This window comes from Dreissena polymorpha, chromosome 2, assembly GCF_020536995.1.
Source record: "Dreissena polymorpha isolate Duluth1 chromosome 2, UMN_Dpol_1.0, whole genome shotgun sequence".
Classification (NCBI taxonomy): Eukaryota; Metazoa; Mollusca; class Bivalvia; order Myida; family Dreissenidae; genus Dreissena; species Dreissena polymorpha.
This window is the reverse complement of record NC_068356.1, coordinates 73,178,183-73,198,175: the sequence shown is the minus strand read 5'-3', so window position 1 is coordinate 73,198,175 and position 19,993 is coordinate 73,178,183. Positions and strand designations below refer to the sequence as shown.

Here is a 19,993-nt window from a genome sequence, read left to right as displayed (position 1 = left end):
TTCAAGAATAGTTTAAGAATAATTCAAGAACAGGAAAGGTCCTTAAAAAGTTATTGAAGTGTTCCTGAAGGCAGTTCTTGAACAGTTCTTGTACAAAATAATGTTCTTAAAATTCTTTAGAACAGGTCAAGAACTCTAACTTACAGTGGTGAAAGTACTATGCATATTCATCTAACTTCACAGGTTTCACAAATCTACAAGATTTGTATGCTAGACATTTCAATATTACTTTCTAAAATATGTATGAAACATCTAGCACAAAGGAATTCATGAATTATTCATGATGGATCCTTAAAGTCTGTCTCAGAAAAGTCATTAGAAATACTTGTGCATGAAATGTTCATCACTAAGTATTTATGGTTAGATGAAGAACTGTTCATGAACTTTGAAATGTTCAACAATAATTCATAAACAGTTCATGAACATGTCTTAAGAACAGTTCATGTCCAAAAGTTCATGAACCAAGCTCAGGAACTTTTTCAGAACCGTTCATGAACAGTTCTTGATTGGCTTGAAGTGTTCATGAAATCATGAACAACATTTCGCCGGGGATTATCTGATTATTATAACAGGCCTATTCCTGGAGTATCTACGCGAACGTTAAACGGACCAGTATAGCAAACTTTTTTTTAATTGCATATTTCGAAAAAAAAAGCAATTTAAGAAAAAAAAGAAGTGTCTGTTGATTATTTTATCTCAATTTAACATCAATTCCATCTTTCAAAGTATGTAAATACTAATATTATTTTGTTGTTTGAATTTTAATTGCTATTTAGAGTTATAGTGTATTAGATTTTCCAAAATCACTATTTTAAAAATCCCCAATCCAGCTGTTGTATTTTTCCCAAATGGCCAGTGATGCATTTCTGAGTTTGGCTTCTAAAGATACAAAGATATAGATCATCAATTGGTCAGGAATGTTTGGGGCTTGATGATTGGACACTTTTTTTATCACATTTGCGTTAATTCGGACTATGGGGCACTATGAGGACACATTTGATATTTTGATAAAATAATATCACTATGTTGTTTTTTTTTGTATGATGTCTACTCCTGAATGTCAACCAAAAATCAGGAACATGTGACTGAACATTTATGTGTTAAGAAATTTACTAAAATGTCCCCTTTAAAGCTCCATCAATCAAGGCCAACAACTCACTATCAGCTACTGGGAAATTTACATTTTTATCATCCCATCTGTACCTGGTAGATACAGAACTTCTGCAGCATTCACTGAGATGATAATTATGGTCATTTGTATGCAGACAACCCCCCTCCCCCCATTAGATGTTGTCCTTGTAAAATTTGACCGGGGCATGACTGTGGTTCAAGCTGACCATTACAGGGTTTTGAGACATTTTATCTTAATGGTGTCTGCCCATTTTGGGATGTCATTTGTCTGACAATCAAATGAACTTGAAACAGGATCAAAAGTAATGTTAAATACTAGCAGAAGTGTATAGATACATTGTATAGCCAACTTACAAAAAAACAAAACTTAATAGCCTGATATAGTTATGTTTTAGCTCATTTAAGTGCAGTCAGTTAAGCCACTTAATATTTAAGAAAAAGATCAATAATTGTTAATTTTTATTCTGCAATTTTCTGGTAAAGTGGGATGTGGGGGAAAGTTGTAAATATGGGGAAGAGGGATTATGGGCCGTTGAACAAGTCCCCATCCTTAGAAGTATAAAGGGGTATTATGTAATGTTTTGTTTGTAATTATTGGAAATTTCTTTGTAATTCAAAATTGACAAAATGATAAGTCACTAAAATTGAATGTGATGCAGATCAGTGTGTGAATCAGCTGCAAGTTAAAGAAGGGCTTTGAGCTGCATCATGCTAAATTGGGTCTTATGCAATACTGTGTATGATGGCCAGCATTGTTCCAGATCTTCCTGCGCATTTGCAGCTGCTGATGAAACCACAAAACCTTGTATTACTATATATTGAGCAGAAAAAAGGGTCGACCCTGACCAAACCCTGTGAAAAATGCAGGCTCAATAAAACCCAATTTTGCGCGACACGGCTCCTCATTATATTGTAAGGTCTGGATATTTGCTGTATTAAGTGGAACATTACACTTGTTGGGTTATTAATGGTATTAATGACTTCTGTATCATTCCAAATACCAGACTGACACACAAAAATTGATGAGAGAGGCGTTATTACTATCATTTAAATATATGACTTTGCTGCCCCCAGTTGACAGTGTATTATTTGAGGACATGACCCTCATAAGCATGAACTTGACACATTCATCTCTCACCTTACATAGTAAAATGACCGCTCAGTGGACACTATAGGCCATACTTAAAATATTGTTGTTGTTTTTTCGTTTTTCAAAGGAATTATTTTTTAGTTATAAGAGTATTTGTCCTTTTCATGGGTTTCACCTTATTTTCATCTGAACAAATATGTTGACCTGTGCCATATGTGTAGGAATTCACAATGAAGTTGTTTTTGAGTGATAGATATATATACGCCTTGTCTGAACTAATAATTAATAATCAGTTCAAAGATGTTTAATTTTTGTGTTATGGCTTCCTACAATTTATGATGAAATATTGGTGATTAAAAATCACGCCCGTTAATTTGACGCGCGCAACCTTTTTTTTGAGATGCATTAATAAATGAGCCAATGCAACTTCACAGGTGGCATTCAGGCCCGGATGTGATGCAAAATATGTTGAAAAAACATATAAAAACTAAACACCCTTTAAAATTATCCGTTAAATTTTAAAACATCTGGGCCTGAGCGCCACCTTGGAAGTTATAGCGTTGACTCATGAATATTAATGCATCTCATAAAAGAGGTGACACGCGTGATTAACGGCCGTGAAAATAGGTATTTCACTTTTCTAAACAATACAAAATATCAGCGAAAATTATCAATAAATGATTTTGATTTTAATTCCACTTATCATGATTGTACATAAAATCCATAACTATCTAGTAAAACCAACAAATATCAACAATTTATTCGGATATTCCTATTCTTATGGCTTTGTTACTGTGACTCTCACTTTTTTTGCACAGCTTATCGGCCACAATTTTTTTAAATTTAAAATCAGCACAATTTCTCAGATACTGTAACAACACTTATTTGAAGTCAATTGGAAACACACAATAGATTTGGCCTAATTGTGACAATATTTTGCTTGTGTGAAATTAGTTTAGATTGTAAATCATGATGTTTCTGCTGTTGATGAAGAGACAAGAAAGAAAGGTCAAACTGCGAACATGATAGTTATCATAATGTTTTAAAATACCATTGGTTCACAGTTAAAAATGTATGAGATCTAGTCTCTACCAAATGTCACTGAGTCAGTGAATTCTGGTCGTCAAGTGTTGCGTTGTTTATGAGGGATTATATCAGGATATGGTTCAGAATTAAAAATAAATGATAATAAATGTACAATTATGATAATTATTATGAAAAAATAAAAGTGTTTTTTTGTTGTTGTTTTTTTTAAATATGACTTATAATTTATTCTTAAATATTTTGTTTGTGAAAATCAGATGTTCAGTAAGATTTCTTCAACTAACATAATAAAGTTTAAACATGAAATCATTATAAATTGATTAAATAATTATATCTAAATGTTAACTGAGATATTCATAATTAGCATTAGTATATGCAATTGTATCATAAATTTAAATTTAAATAATTGAGGCAACTTAAACAGAATCACATAGATAGCTGAGACATACATTATACACTGGCTTCATACCAATAATATTTTAACTTAAATGTAAAACAATTAACTAATACAAGGAAAGAATAAGCAAAAAATGCAGAATTCAATTGTATATAATTAATTATTTGTGTCCAAACCTAAGTTACCAGTCAACATGTCTGCAATTAAGGAAACAAATAATTATTATTATTTAATAAATTTATTTGTGTGTCATGTTTTTAACTTTTAATTATTACCTAACCGAGATTTAATTACAGGATAAAGTGTCAAGTTAAAGTAGGATGATTGAGCAAAAAGGGACATAAATTGTGTGACAATAACACCTAATTGCTGTGGAATGCACTCTCTCTATCTCCAAAGTGAAAATTGTCAATAGGGTGATATGCTTTTTTAGCTAAAAATGTGTGAAAAACATTTTGATTGGCATGTCCCATTGAAGTCATTGAAGAAGTTGGATGGACTTTATAAAAAGATGTGTTTTTAGGTGTTTACTATGTATTGTTGTTTGTGAGCTTAATTAAGTGCTTAAGACAGAATTAGGAATCAATGTTGCACAATAATTATGTATTCTTGACATAAAGTAGATTCACATTGGATGTGTAGATATTAGCTTTGATGGATCATTTAACATTTGGTTGACTTAGTTAACACAATATGTTTTGTGAATGAATTAATTATTCATGTTATTTAAATAAGGAGATTTTTAATATCTGTTTGGGTTGATATCCAAATATATTAATAAGGTATATGTATAGTTAGCATATTAAGAAAATAACATTTCTATGTGTTGAAGTTTTTTTAATTAATGCTAATGTGTCATATTTACTTATATAGTATGAATAGGAACACGTATCTTTGTTTTGATAAAATATAATATAATGTATTGTATTGTAAATAGTCGACTCTAGTACTAATTAGCACGCTGTTATTTATTTTCAGGTGAAGACATAGTGCGACTCTCTGAAACTTTTATCTGGAAAATGACCAACAGTAAGTCCAATTTAAACTGTTAAAAACATAATTAATAAGGCTTGAGAAATGAACGGTTTCAAATCTGCTGATATACATTTTGGTATAATTATAGGCAGATTTAACAGTTACATTCTTAGCTGTTTAAACAAACACAACATTTAAAACCAATTAAATGTGCATTATTACAAAGTTTGGCTAAACTATAGGTAGTGAAAGCAAATATCCATTATTCAAGGTTATAATATTAACCCTTTGCATGCTGGGAAATTTTTCGTCTGCTAAAATGTTGTCTGCTGAATTTCTAAAATTAGCATTTTCTTCGATTTTTTCAAAGAATACTATAAGAACAGCAAACAGTTTGGATCCAGATGAGACGCCACGTTCTGTGGCGTCTCATCTGGATCCAAACTGTTTGCAAAGGCCTTCAAAATTCGGTTCCTGCACTGAAAGGGTTAATATATTGACACTGAGTATTTCATAACGGGGTAGGTGTGGGATGGAAACACAATTTTCATAACATTAATAGCTTTAGGACAAAAAAAGACATAAATATATATATATATATATGGGGATATTTGTAATACGATCAAAATTGTTATTCAAATGTTGATTTTGGCAAGCTTTCATTAGATTTATGTTATATGGATGATCAGATTTGTATTCAAATATATGCTTAAGAAAAACACCTCTGGACGCATTTGCATTATGGTCTCTGAGCTGCAATATTTCATTTTTAATTAATTGATACAAAAGAAAATTGGCAGACATTCAAACCTATTTTTTCCAATATCTATCAATCATCGAAGGTTTTACGACTTGCTCTTTATATTTAAGTGATTTGCACTCTTGGTATATTAAAACGTTTTTTAACAGAGCAATTAATTTGCTAACTATGAATTTGCTGCAATATGCTGTGTAGCATTAACTAATGTTTGCATTGAAGCTTTTAATTTGTAATAAAAATATAAATATGTATTGCGTTGAATATTTTTCATATGTAGACAGTTGAACAAATGTTATGTTAATTACATGTTACATCATTAACATTATACCTATTTTTATTACGTTTTACCACAACATTGAAAGCCACAAAAATATCAACCATTCAATCTGACATGTATTTATATTTTTAGTATGTTTAATCATAATTTCACCTTTTTGCAGTTGATATTAAAACTGTCTGACTTTGCACACATTTGATATTTACATGTGACATTTATTCTTCTTGTGTGTAAGCATTTCACCCTATGTTTTATTTGACGTTCTGTAATTCCCTAGGAAAAATGAAGTTGAACAAATTTCTTTTCTCGTTATACCCCCAGAAACGAAGTTTAGAGGGGTGTATAGGAGTGAGCTTGTCTCTCTGTTGGTTGGTCGGTCGGTCGGCCCGTAATTAGTGTCCGCTCTCTAATTCAAGTTGTTTTAATCCGAACTTCACCAAACTTGGTCAGAAGTTGTATCTAGATGATGTCTAGGTCAGGTTCGAATATGAGTCATGCCGGGTCATAAACTGGGTCACGGGGTCACTAAGTATGTTTTAAACATTGAGCATGGTGTCCGCTCTATAATTCAAGTAGTTTTCATCACAGCTTCACCAAACTTGGTCAGAAGTTGTATCAAGATGATGTCTATGTCAAGTTTGAATATGGGTCATGCTGGGTCATAAACCAGGTCACGGGGTCACTTTGTGCGTTTTAAACATTGAGCATTGTGTCCGCTCTCTAATTCAAGTAGTTTTCATGCCATATTCATCAAACTTGCTCAGAAGTTTTATCTAGATGATGCATAGGTCAAGTTCGAATATTGGTCATGTGGGGTCATAAACTAGGTCACGGGGTCATTTAGTGGATTTTAAACATTGAGCATGGTGTCCACTCACTAATTCAAGTAGTTTTCATCACAACTTCACCAAACTTGGTCAGAAGTTGTATCTAGATGATGTGTAGGTCATGTTCGAACATGGGCCATGCTGGGTCACAAACTAGGTCACGGGTCACTTAGTGTGTTTTAAACATTGAGCGTTGTGTCCGCTCTCTAATTCAAGTAATTTTCATTCCATCTTCATCAAACTTGGTCAGAAGTTTTATCTATATGATGCGTAGGTCAAGTTTGAATATGGGTCATGCGGGGTCATAAACTAGGTCACAGGGTCACTTAGTGCGTTTTAAACATTGAGCATGGTGTCCGCTCACTAATTAAAGTAGTTCTCATCACAGCTTCACCAAAGTTGGTCAGAAGTTGTACTTAGATGATGTGTAGGTCATGTTCGAACATGGGCCATGCTGGGTCAAAAACTAGGTCACGGGGTCACTTAGTGCGTTTTAAACATAGAGCATTGTGTCTGGTTTTTTTTAAAGACAAAACAGGGGGTATTCGTCATGTCTGTGACAGAGCTCTAGTTAGCGCAATGTGCTTATAAAAACTTCTTAGGTATTTAAAGCCAATACACTAAGTACATGTGATTTCAAATAAATGTTATGTATCATTTCATTTTTGGTCCTCATTTTTAGCTCGACTAATATATATGAAATATATATAGTGGAGCTATCCTACTCACCCCGGCGTCGGCGTTAGCGTTAGTGCTGCGTGCAAATGTTAAAGTTTTCGTACTACCCCAAATATTTTCTTTGTCCCTTGACATATTGTTTTCATATTTTGCATACTTGTTTACCCACATGACCCCAACCTATAAACAAGAGCAGACAACTCTATCAAGCATTTTGTCATAATTATGGCCCCTTTTCCACTTAGAATATGCAGCAAATGTTAAAGTTTTCGAACTACCCCATTTATTTTCATTGTCCCTTGACATATTGCTTTCATATTTTGCATACTTGTTTACCAACATCACCCCTACCTATAAACAAGAGCAGACAACTCTATCAAGCATTTTGTCATAATTATTGCCCCTTTTATACTTAGAATGTGCATATTATTGATAAATCTATGTTAAAGTTTGCGTACTACCCCAAATATTTCCTATATCCTTCCTATATCAAGCATTTTGACATAATTATGGCCCCTTTTACACTTAGATAATTGAACATTTTGCTTAAATTGCCATAACTTCTTTATTTATGATCACATTTTATTATTACTTTGACAAAACAACACTTACCTGAATACCACAATGGATTCCACCAAAACAATACCCCACGCCCCTACCCAGAATCCCTCCTCCCCCCCCCAACAAAACAATTTTATTTTTATTTTTGAAAGATCGTCTAATAAATTATTGAATATGAACAATTTCCCCATGATGGCTTACGTTATACTGTCAAGCACTCGAATAGTCGAGCGCGCTGTCCTCTGACAGCTCTTGTTCAGTCTCTCCTTATTATGAAATGCTTGTAAGTGTTCTGGGTTTTTTTTCGTTCAAATTTGGGGGACAAATCCCAATCTTTAAATTCCCAATTGAGGGTTTAAACAAAAAACTTTTTTTAAGCCAATAACAAGTTTACTTTGATCCTTACCTAATTTTATAGTATTTGCAAGCAAAAACACCCACACATTTTTCTAATATTAGTAGAAATAACGCTATTTTTCCCAATCCGAATCCAAAGGTGTCCCAGTCTCATTAAAAAATTGGTGAACAAAGTACTGCTTGTACATTTCTCAGTCCGAAGTAACCCCTCTACCATTTCATGAATTCCTTCCATCCTTCTTGTCGCCAGTCATTCAATTGTTACAACTCTCTGTCTATCTATCTGCTAATTATTCTGTAAATATTAGTCTTAAATAGGGAGACATAGCATTATCTAATTAGTTTATTCAACCTTGAAGCTAATCTATTTACAACTTTGGCTACCAGAGGGTTTTCGTTTTTATGGTTCATAATTTTCTTTTGTCCGTCCAAACATAAAATTACAGGGAGCTTAAGATATTTTCTATTTTACTTTGATAGCGATCTCAGTGCAAAATCAATTTTCTTCATCTCTCTTAAATATAATATTGGAAAGGAAAATATTTTGAAACAGAATGAGACGCTTGTGTTACTAATATGCGCGTTTATATCACCATCAAGTGATAGGTTTACAAATAACAGAGTCATTTAAAACAGGTTTTGTTTGTATTACAGTTTTTCAAGTAACAGTTTTTGGACTCTTTCTTTCTTAAAAATGGGTACGTTATGATTTTATTTCTAGTTTATTATATCAGGCTCTATTGTTGGAAATTCTTTTGAAACAGGGTATTAATCGTGTAATATGATTGACAATTCAGTAACTCTTTATAAAGACTGTTTGCTTTAGTGGCGACATTGGAAGGGAAATATTGGTTTAATATTTTATGTCATGTATCTGAATGACATAGTGGTATGTCAATAATAATTTGGATTCATAGACAAAACTCCATACAAAACTTCAAATAGGGAATCTCTATTCTTAATGAATAATTTTTATATTATCAATATTTGCTGATTTTGTGTATACGCTTAAGATATCATTCATTATATATATAATACATCAAAGATTCATCTCTTCAAATAACTCAAAGAATAATTATGTTGTAAGATCTCAAAAATCTATCAGAAGTTTATGTAAACATTCTTTATATATGCCTGTTGTGTACTAATTTGTTTCTATGGTACAGTGTATTGCCTCCCTTCTCTGCATGTACAAACTAGTTCACCCATTTATGGCTAGTGGACTCTCCCATCCTTCTAAATTGGATCAATTTATTTCTAAAATTAGGGATTTCTAGTATATTTATTTCTATATTTAGAATATTTCTTACAGAAATTCCTTTAAGCAAACAGCGCAGACCCAGATGAGACGCTACATCATGCAGCGTCTCATCTGGGTCTAAGCTGTTTTCCATGGCCTTTTTTCTAGACGCTAGGCATAAATGAGTTAAGATATGATTTTATTTAGGATTATTTATACAGGAAATGCTCACGTCTGAATAATAATTTAACATGAATTTTCCATTAATTTAAGTTTGTAAGGAAATGTGTTAACATTTAAATAATTTCAACACACCCATTTTGAATACTGGTACACACTGTCATGGAACATTTCCTTATGCTACATTTATCTTGATAACCAAAAAAGCGGCACACAAAATAATAAAACATATGTTTGAAATAATTGTAGTAGTCTTTACACATGTTCCAGGGCGCTACCGCTTGTTAAATCACATAGTTAAACAAGCGATATTTCTTGAAGCATCACATTGTTTCTTGTTTTACAAGACATTGCAAAATTGTGTTTTTTGTTCCACGCTGGGAAAACCGGCCTTAAAGCATGTGTGCAAAGTGTCATCCCAGATTAACTTGTGTAGTCTGCACAGCCTAATCAGGGATATTACTTTCGCTTCATGAGGTCATATTTTGTTAAAAGGAAGTACAAACAAAAACAAAAATCCAGTCCAGGCAGAACACGCTCTCCTTATTTAGCCTGTGCAAACTGCACAGGCTTATCTGAGAAGACATATTACACACATGCATTCAGCAGTGTGCAGCACTAATGTTTTATTATGCCCTCGAAGTCGGGCATATAGTGATCGCATTACCGTCCTCTGTCTGTCTGTCTGTCCGTCACACTTTGCGGTTATGTTTCGAAAAATGCTCATAACTTCTATGTCGCGTCAGACGTAAAATTCATATTAGGTGTGCATGTGTATATGGACAAGGCCTTTCCATACACACACAAATTTCGGCCCCTTTGACCTTGAACTTAGGGTTTGCGTTTGGGTTTCGAAATCTGCGTTTAGGTTTTGAAAAAGCATTTTTCAGGGGCATATGTCATCCTAATTGGTATCTAAGTGGTAAAAAGCGTTAAGCCACATCGCTCCAATTTATTGTTAACACCATTTTCAGCTCGGAAATTCAGATGAAGAAGACGCTAGGAAGCTGTGCTAACACAATGATGCGGTTCAACAAGAGGGCGTTTGTGTGCCTGCTCGCCCTGTGTACGGTCCTCACATGCTTCTCGTTCTGGTCGCGCTGCACCACCAGCACAAACCCAGAAAGGTAACCTTGGTTATACACTACTGTAAATTTTGATGTTTTTTATGTGGTTTACATTTCAGATTTCGACTCAATGGTGAAATGAATACTGTTGAAAATTTGTTATAATAATGTTTTGATGAAAAACAAGAAATGTGTCCACTTTAATAAAAAAAGTAAGTACAGACGTTTTGCAGTAACTCATTCCATTCTGCAGACTTATCTCTAGGCAACCGCTATCAGTAAAAGCCATATCAACCCCAAAGATCAATAAGTCTAAAAATAGGGGAGCAAGAGTTTTTTGTATCCAGCAGTTAATATCCGCTCAATTCAATCTACCCAATTATGAAATTTCTGTTGATACTCCTTTTAGTTTGTTTGTGACTGCTAAAGTGGAGGTGTTTCCAACATTGAAGTTTAACATGATTTCAGTCTCACTCTCGGAAAACTGGGCTTAATGCATGCGCCTGTGCAGGCTAATCTGGTGTGATACTTTCTCCATACAGTGGACCTGTGCAGGCTAATCTGGTGTGATACTTTCTCCATACAGTGGAGTCCTGTGCAGGCTAATCTGGTGTGATACTTTCTCCATACAGTGGACCTGTGCAGGCTAATCTGGTGTGATACTTTCTCCATACAGTAGACCTGTGCAGGCTAATCTGGTGTGATACTTTCTCCATACAGTAGACCTGTGCAGGCTAATCTGGTGTGATACTTTCTCCATACAGTAGACCTGTGCAGGCTAATCTGGTGTGATACTTTCTCCATACAGTAGACCTGTGCAGGCTAATCTGGTGTGATACTTTCTCCATACAGTAGACCTGTGCAGGCTAATCTGGTGTGATACTTTCTCCATACAGTGGACCTGTGCAGGCTAATCTGGTGTGATACTTTCTCCATACAGTAGTCCTGTGCAGGCTAATCTGGTGTGATACTTTCTCCATACAGTAGACCTGTGCAGGCTAATCTGGTGTGATACTTTCTCCATACAGTAGACCTGTGCAGGCTAATCTGGTGTGATACTTTCTCCATACAGTGGACCTGTGCAGGCTAATCTGGTGTGATACTTTCTCCATACAGTGGAGTCCTGTGCAGGCTAAGCTGGTGTGATACTTTCTCCATACAGTGGACCTGTGCAGGCTAATCTGGTGTGATACTTTCTCCATACAGTAGACCTGTGCAGGCTAATCTGGTGTGATACTTTCTCCATACAGTAGACCTGTGCAGGCTAATCTGGTGTGATACTTTCTCCATACAGTAGACCTGTGCAGGCTAATCTGGTGTGATACTTTCTCCATACAGTGGACCTGTGCAGGCTAATCTGGTGTGATACTTTCTCCATACAGTGGACCTGTGCAGGCTAATCTGGTGTGATACTTTCTCCATACAGTAGACCTGTGCAGGCTAATCTGGTGTGATACTTTCTCCATACAGTGGACCTGTGCAGGCTAATCTGGTGTGATACTTTCTCCATACAGTGGACCTGTGCAGGCTAATCTGGTGTGATACTTTCTCCATACAGTAGACCTGTGCAGGCTAATCTGGTGTGATACTTTCTCCATACAGTAGACCTGTGCAGGCTAATCTGGTGTGATACTTTCTCCATACAGTGGATTTTTATGCCCACAGATCGAATGATCAGGGGGTATATTGGTTTTGGCCTGTCTGTCATTGTATATGTGTGTCTGTCCCAAAACTTTAAACTTGCTCATAAAATGAAAACTTGTGGGTCTAAGTTCTTTAAACTTCACATATGCATTCATCTCATTGAGATCTACAATCAAACATGGTTTGATGTAACTAGGTCAAAGATCAAGGTCACTGGGGGCATTGTGTTTCACAAACACAGCTCTTGTTAATTAATTACTTCCTTGAAGAAAAAATCCATAAACGTAGATAGCCTCTTCCCTTATTACCCTGTAAGACCGCACAAGCTAATCTGGGACGACGCTTTACACAATGCATTTAGTTTTACTCGAATGAATCGTTTCTCAGGCAAGCAGTGTCCACAGAAGAGTCGGACCAGGCCCTGCACTTCCACAACCGGAACGCCAAGAACTACGACCTGCCGGTCGAGATGGAGATCCCGGTTGCCGCTGCAACATCGCCCATGCACGACGTGGATTGCGACATCAATCACCAGTACATCGTCCATTGTCGCCGAGAGAATGACGAGATCTACATGCCATTTAGCTTCATCAAGAAATACTTTGAGGTACAGGAATGCATGTGCGTAAAGTGTTGTCCCAGATAAGCCTGTGCTGTCTGCACAAGCTAATCAAGGATGACACTTTCTGCTTGTTTGTAATTTTCATTGGAAAGAAAGTCTCTTTTCAACAATAATGCATTGTAGGTGGATAGTGTTGTTTCTGGTTTGCTTATGCAGACTACGCTTTAAGAACATGCATCAGCCCCATTTTAACTGATCTTAGTTCCATGTCTATTCAGGTTTGTGGAGAATTGAAATAATTATGTTGAGGGCTAAGAGAGGTTTTCTATCTCTCACCCGTGTCTATTTGTATCCATGTTTATGGGGAGCTGCAGTCGGTGGAGGGCCAGGAGAGGTTTTCAATCCCTCACAGTGTAATAATCCATGTCTATTTGCGTTAAGGTTTATGGAGAGCTGCAGTCGGTAGAGGGCCAGGAGAAGTTTGAGTTCTCTCACAGCTACTCAGAGGTCCACCAGCCCCCCGACGTGATCCGACCAGACGGCATTTTCATGTCCTTTGAGCATTACAATGTGGAGATACGCAAACGTGTGCTGTGTGTCACTGCCACAGAAGGTGTGTATGATAGAGAATACTATGTTAGAGTGGGCTATGTAGATGAAATAGGCATGTGAAGCACACGTTTACATTACTCTTAAAGTTTCCCCCTATAAAATCATTAGTTTGTTAGATACAATAATTTTTCCCTTACTACTAAGACACGCACTTCGACGGGTGTGTTATTCCTAAGAAAATCAAATTAAAGATATATCCTAACAGATTTAAGTTGTAGAGCCTTGAATTAAATGCAGCAACCTACTGTTGACATGCAAATAGAATAAAACCTGAACAGACTGCGAGTTACTCACAGCATTCGGGTATTATGCTGGTTGCATTTTGCAATTTTCACTTTGTTTTTCAGAGTGAAATGGTTCAAACAGTTTAAGAATTATTTGATAAAAAAAATGAAACATTTCACCAATGGGCTTTGTGAAGGCCTTGTTTTGATAATTATGACAATGGCTGTTGTTGTTTTTATGCCCCCAAATCGAATGATCGGTGTTATATTGTTTTTGGCCTGTCTGTCTGTCAGTCTGTCTGTCTGTCATTCTGTCACAAATCTCTTGTTTAAATTTAATGTGAAAAGCTTTCTACTTTCATGGTTATTTAAAACCAATTACATAACGTGTTTGGGGAAATGTCATAAATTGTTATTTACAGCCATTCTCCTTATATCTTTGATTCAAGAAGGGCAGTTGTCAGTTACTTGCAAAACTGTCAGCGCATTAACTCTTTGCCTTGATATGACTGAAATATTCTTGAAATCCAACTGACAAAAAAACCTAACAATTCGACCTCAATGTTCACCATGGCAGGTGTGCCAATGTCAACACAGTGGGAGCCAGCTGGTCACTACTATCCCATCCAGATCGCCCAGTTCGGCCTGTCCCACTACAGCAAGCAGATCTTCGAGGGCGACCCAGAGGTCACGACCCTGCTGAGCGGCAACGACCTTGACCTAGATAGGTGGCTGGTCGCCAGTAAGACCACAGTGCACAGTCTGTTTGACAAGATGCGCCTGTCTGATGTGATTGAGTTCCAGTCGTCAGGTTGGTTGTGGTAGATTTACACAAAATAAAAATCATGGTTTCCTCTTGGAAAACAGTTCTTCATGCATGTGCGTAGTGTATTTCCTGATTAGCCTGTGTAGACTGCAATGAATCTTTCAAATAATACAGGAAGAAACAAAGTTATATTTTCTGAGCCACATGTTGAACATTATTAACACAAACAGGCATTTTCAAATTGCCAATTTATCCTATAAAAAAATATTCATGCATTTTGCTGAGCTGTTAATCAGTGTGCTTTTAACATAGGCCAAGCAGTTGGTCAAAGTTTAATTATTGCGAGTGAGTTATTAAATATGTATTTATTGATTACCAGAATATTATAGAGATCTTTTGATTGGTTCTATTACATAGTCTTACAAGTTTATGCATACTGGGTTTATCCTATTGAACATGGTCTACTTTCAGACTCCTTGACCAATCAGGGTTTCCATGCATCAATGAAAGAAGGCTCACACTTTGCCGTTACCATGGATATTAAGTTTATCTCAAACGGGAGCATCACAGCGACCATTCGAAGTGACTCCAACACATTCCGTGTTCATTACGTTTTCTCAAGGCGGCTCATATCTTGCAGTGGAAGAGACATTTACTACGGACTCGGTGAAAATCATCTTGGGAAGTGGATTCATTTAGCGAGAGACATCGACCTTGATTTATTCAAGGGTCTGGCTCTGAAGTGTTCAAAATCGAGAAAAACAAAGGATTTTACGTTGTTAGACATTGCCATTCGTGGTCACGGGTGGGTAGATAACGTGACGATATCGTCTTCTGCACACATGGATCATTTCTACGATGCCGCCAACTGGTTCTTGAACAATCAAGACACAAGGGGTGGCTGGCCAATCGGTGTCCAGCGTAAGCTTATTCCTGATGTTATGGAGCTAGCGCCAGGCTGGTATTCAGCCATGGCTCAGGGTCAAGCCATGTCCACATTAGTGCGAGCATACCTAAAATCTAATAACAGCGTGTATTTACATGCGGCTGAAAACGCTCTGAAAATATTTGAAATCAGCAGTGCTCAGGGCGGTGTCAAGGCAAGATTTGGCGACACCTATGACTGGTACGAGGAGTATCCCACTACTCCGAGTAGTTTTGTGCTAAACGGGTTCATTTTCTCCCTTTTTGGACTCTATGACTTGAAACAAGTCGCGAGCGGCGAGGCGTTAGAAACAGTGACACGTTTTTATAACGAGGGACTACGGTCCCTGAAAGCAATGTTGTTAATGTACGACTCGGGTACGGGTACTTTTTATGATCTCCGTCACTTGACCGTGGGTCTTGGCCCTAATCGCGCCCGCTGGGACTATCACACAGTGCATATCAGTCAGCTTCTGCAGCTCAGTCGCATGGAAGACGATCCGCTATTTGCTAGGACAGCTAAACGCTGGGACGAGTATCGCGTGGGCAAATGGGCACCTCATAATTAAAAATACCTGGTGTTGTGTGTGTGATAAGAGTGGAATATAGCCTTTTTGGAAGTTATAAAATGTGGTATGTACCCTATCACAGAAAGGTCGAAAGATTGGAATGTTACAAAGAGTGGTGTGTTGTTTATCATGGGGAGTTAAAAAGAGTGAAGCCTATCATGGGAAGTTACAAAGAGTGGAATGAAGCATATCTTGTGAAATTTAGTCTATCATGTGAAGTTACATGATGGTGACTTCTTAGTATTGGCAAGATCCACAGTCCAACTGTAGACAGCTTGTAGTTGCACTGAGGAATCAAGAGTTCTGTGATAATTGTGTCTCGATGGAATGAGCGGTTGTGTTCATTTTTCATTACAAAAAGCAAGAAACTATCTGCTGATTCCACAGATATGGATGTTCAACAGGAAACCTGGCTAAAGGAAGTTAAGTAAACGCAGGACAACTGCAGAAGATTGTTATATTGTCTCAATGGGACACAAGAAAAATGTGTTCATAAACCATGAGACAATTTATGACTATGTGGCTATCTGTAATAAACAGATAATAAACAGACAAACTTGCTTCAGGCAGTCTCAGGGTCCAAGGACAGAAAAGAACGGAAATGTGTACCTAGCTAGCAGAGCAATATTTATATTGATTTGATTATAATCAAGGGAAAGATCTACGAAGGAATTTGTAAGAAAACTCATTACACATTTGTATTGTCCTATGCTTTCATTATTTTTTGCTATATGTTATCAAAATTAATACTAAAGCAGTTCATTTGCAGAATTGTGTACATTGATTCCGATGTGAGCTGGTATTTCATTCAATTTGTATTTTTAAGCCAAAATTACGCTAAAGAAATGTATTGCATCATTGTTGTTTCTGTTTAAATGAATTGTTGTTGCAATAGATTAATTTACTCAGTTACTAAAAGTATTTTGAGAAAATGTACCTGTTTGTGCCAATTGCTTCACATTTGGTTTGCCTAATCAGGGTATAGGATCAACGGGGTTCACACGGGTTTACATACGGGCAAGACAGAATGAAAACACACTGTTGAGATCTTTTGTTTTACAAATGTCTCAAGTTATTGAAATATGTTACAAATGTAGCAAAAATCTTAAGTGCATAACAGACAGTTTTTCTTGCAGTTTGTGGCGATTCCTTAAGATTTAAGAATACATGATTCAATACGCCTGAAATCGGTGCCAAAATTTCATGTTGCATGCAGCACAACCATGTTTATGAATTCATTATACATAGAATTGTTGAATATCTGGCCAAGAACACAGTCTTATTAAATTAAATAATTCCGATGTTTTTCACATTGCCGTATTAAGCGACATATAAAACTGTATTTTATGCACTAGTTGAATTTCTTAAGAAAAATTGTTTTAAAAAGTAATTTAAAAAATAAAGAACGACTAACTGGTGTGTTAACAGTCATTTACATCCATTTGTGAACCCCATTAAGTCAGGTGATCCTGTACCATGTAATTGATGTGTGCGACAGGTTAAATGTCTTATAGTGTTCCATTTATAACAGACATGTACACTGTGCTTCACTCCTCATAAGTACATGTATCATTATAAGTATTGTATGTATATATAAGAGATTGTAATACCCTGTTGTGATATCATGTAAATATGTCTAGATTTAACTATTGATCCGCGTTCTGAGAAAACTGGGCTTAATGCATGTGCGTAAAGTGTCGTCCCAGATTAGCCACAACTTTAACATTTGCAATAACTTTTGTAATATTGAAGATAGCAACTTGATATTTGGCATGCATATGTCTGTGCAGTCTGCACATGCTAATCAGGGACGACACTTTCTGCTTTTACGGTATTTTTAGTTTCAAGGAAGTCCCTCCTTACCGAAAATCAAGTTTAGGCGGAAAGTGTCATCCCTGATTAGCCTGTGCGGACTGCACAGACTAATCAGGGACGACACTTTACGCACATGCATTATGCCCAGTTTTCTCTGAACATGACTCGATTCATGAACCAGAGTGGTTTTAAAATTTCCAGAAAGAGGTGATATCAGATGTAGATGTAAATAGTATTTACCTTGATTAAATTAATTCAGTTGTTGGGTATGTAAATAATGAATATATCAGAATAATGTTATATAAGCAAAACTTAATTGTTTTCTAATTGAGCACATATCACTATTTATCCAATACTTCAATTTCCAGTATCAACCTGTGACCTTCGAACACACATACTTTTTACCACAGCAGACCTTTTATTTGGATGATTTTATAGCCGATGTTTAGTCAAATTCCCAACGACAAAAAATGTTTTGTTTTTCTTCTATAAACTTCCAAAACTCCCAATATGTTTCTATTTCTAAAGTTTTGGTAATAGAAATGTTAAAGTGCATAAATAAAGAAACCAGTTATTTTACTGTTTACAAGATTTAAAATTTAGCCAATTAAATTAAGCTTCTATGTTACCGTCATTTTAAGCAGTCAAGATGCACATTTTAGGAAAAGTGACAATTTCCTTTGGGTGCGGGATATTACTGTAATATTTTCGCAAATACTAGTATCAGAGATTTGTGTTTTGTATTTAGCTTGAGGCACTATACTAATATGTTTTAATCTTCTATTGTGGCATAATAAACAGACCATTCCAATTAATTGTATAGGATATTTAAAGTGTGTTAACACCAATCATATTATGTTTTCTTTGGGGAAATGAATGCTTTATACATATCGTTGATTGCTTACATATATTATAAATATTTTGCATGTTTGAATATCCAACACAATGAGAAATCGTGTGCTGAGATTCATATTTGCAGCGTTTTAACAATGGTTGTGTAATAAGTTTCACTTATTTTTCCTCCTGAACACATTTTGTTCAATATTGTGTCTTAAAAATGATTTTCTTGTAAGAATATCTGTGAAGTCCCAACAATTTCTTGGCGTCAATCATTCTTCTACTTATGCTACTGGTAGCATTAACCAAAGTATCCATGCTTTTATTTCATTATGAATATTGTTGACAAACACAGGCAACCATTATTTTAGCAGACTATATATTAAATATATATGTAAAATGATACCAACAAAGACTGACACAATGAGCACATAAAATTGATTTGTATAAACATATAATTGTCTTTTTTTTTTCATGTGAAATTCTGTTCAAATACACCCCAATACATTACTTCTGAGCACTTTTATATTTAATGTGATAGTTGTTACATTAAAAAAAGGACTGACCAATAATCTGTGTAATTGATAAATAAAACACGTCAATTTATTTTAATTTTTTTGTATCACTTTGAATATGTTATCGGCTTGTTTTAAAAGTTTCTGGAATCAACTACTTTACCTATTAACTTAACAAATGTTTGTAGTAATCTCCTTTACTTGTTTATGAATGTTTTATTTTGAACCATAATGCATATTTCTGGCATACATGTCTTACCTCCCTTCAAGGATGTACACATTAGTGTGCTTTCATCTGCTAGTTACTTTTATTCTTTAAGATTTTTGTAACTGTATACATCTTTGATTTGATCAATTTGGTCACTTTTTCATACAACAGTGTTGTGGCCCCGCATTTTGCTTGTTACCCAATTATGATTGTTACTGATTGTTGTCTATGTATTTTTGTTATGTATTTCAATGCAGAAACATTGAATGCCTTTAAAGATAAAAATAAAAATCTAAATGCATGGGGGATTGTTGTTGTTGTTTCAAAAAGTCTGCCAAATACATATAATACATGAAGCAGAATAACAATGTTTTATTATTGAGATATTTGTCTCAAAACAACTTAATTAAATTAAAGCATTGTATATCAAACTATGTTCTTAAGCAACTTGAGTACCTATCCAAAACTATGTCAATGCAAGTCAATAAATTTCTAGTTTCAACCCTATAAAACCAGTATACATTTATTTCAAAAGATGTCACCATACCATTGCTTTTATCTAACTTTTATAGGAGAGTACCAATACTTTTAACATAGCAAAGTCACAAATTCAATTTCTACCAAGTAAATTTAAAATAATGTCTAGTTGTCATGTACATTTAGAATGTTATAGTAATCCATGATAGTGGACTGAATTGGATCATTTGTACCCTAACCAGACAAGCAGTTACGT

At 35.4% G+C, this 19,993-nt stretch overlaps 1 protein-coding gene across 5 annotated transcripts in view; it reads left to right on the top strand.

The window, feature by feature from the left end:
* The window catches only part of LOC127867599 (D-glucuronyl C5-epimerase B-like), a 157,713-nt gene extending 138,151 nt beyond the window's left edge, over positions 1 to 19,562 (top strand). For all 5 annotated transcript variants that reach the window (XM_052408881.1, XM_052408877.1, XM_052408876.1 and 2 more), the window contains 6 exons: positions 4,641 to 4,691; positions 10,492 to 10,644; positions 12,616 to 12,835; positions 13,232 to 13,403; positions 14,204 to 14,437; positions 14,864 to 19,562. In XM_052408881.1, the coding sequence (XP_052264841.1) occupies positions 10,505 to 10,644; positions 12,616 to 12,835; positions 13,232 to 13,403; positions 14,204 to 14,437; positions 14,864 to 15,885 (1,788 nt within the window). In that variant the 5' untranslated portion in view covers positions 4,641 to 4,691; positions 10,492 to 10,504 and the 3' untranslated portion in view covers positions 15,886 to 19,562. The remainder of the gene's footprint in view (positions 1 to 4,640; positions 4,692 to 10,491; positions 10,645 to 12,615; positions 12,836 to 13,231; positions 13,404 to 14,203; positions 14,438 to 14,863) is intronic.
* Positions 19,563 to 19,993: the final 431 nt, after the last annotated feature.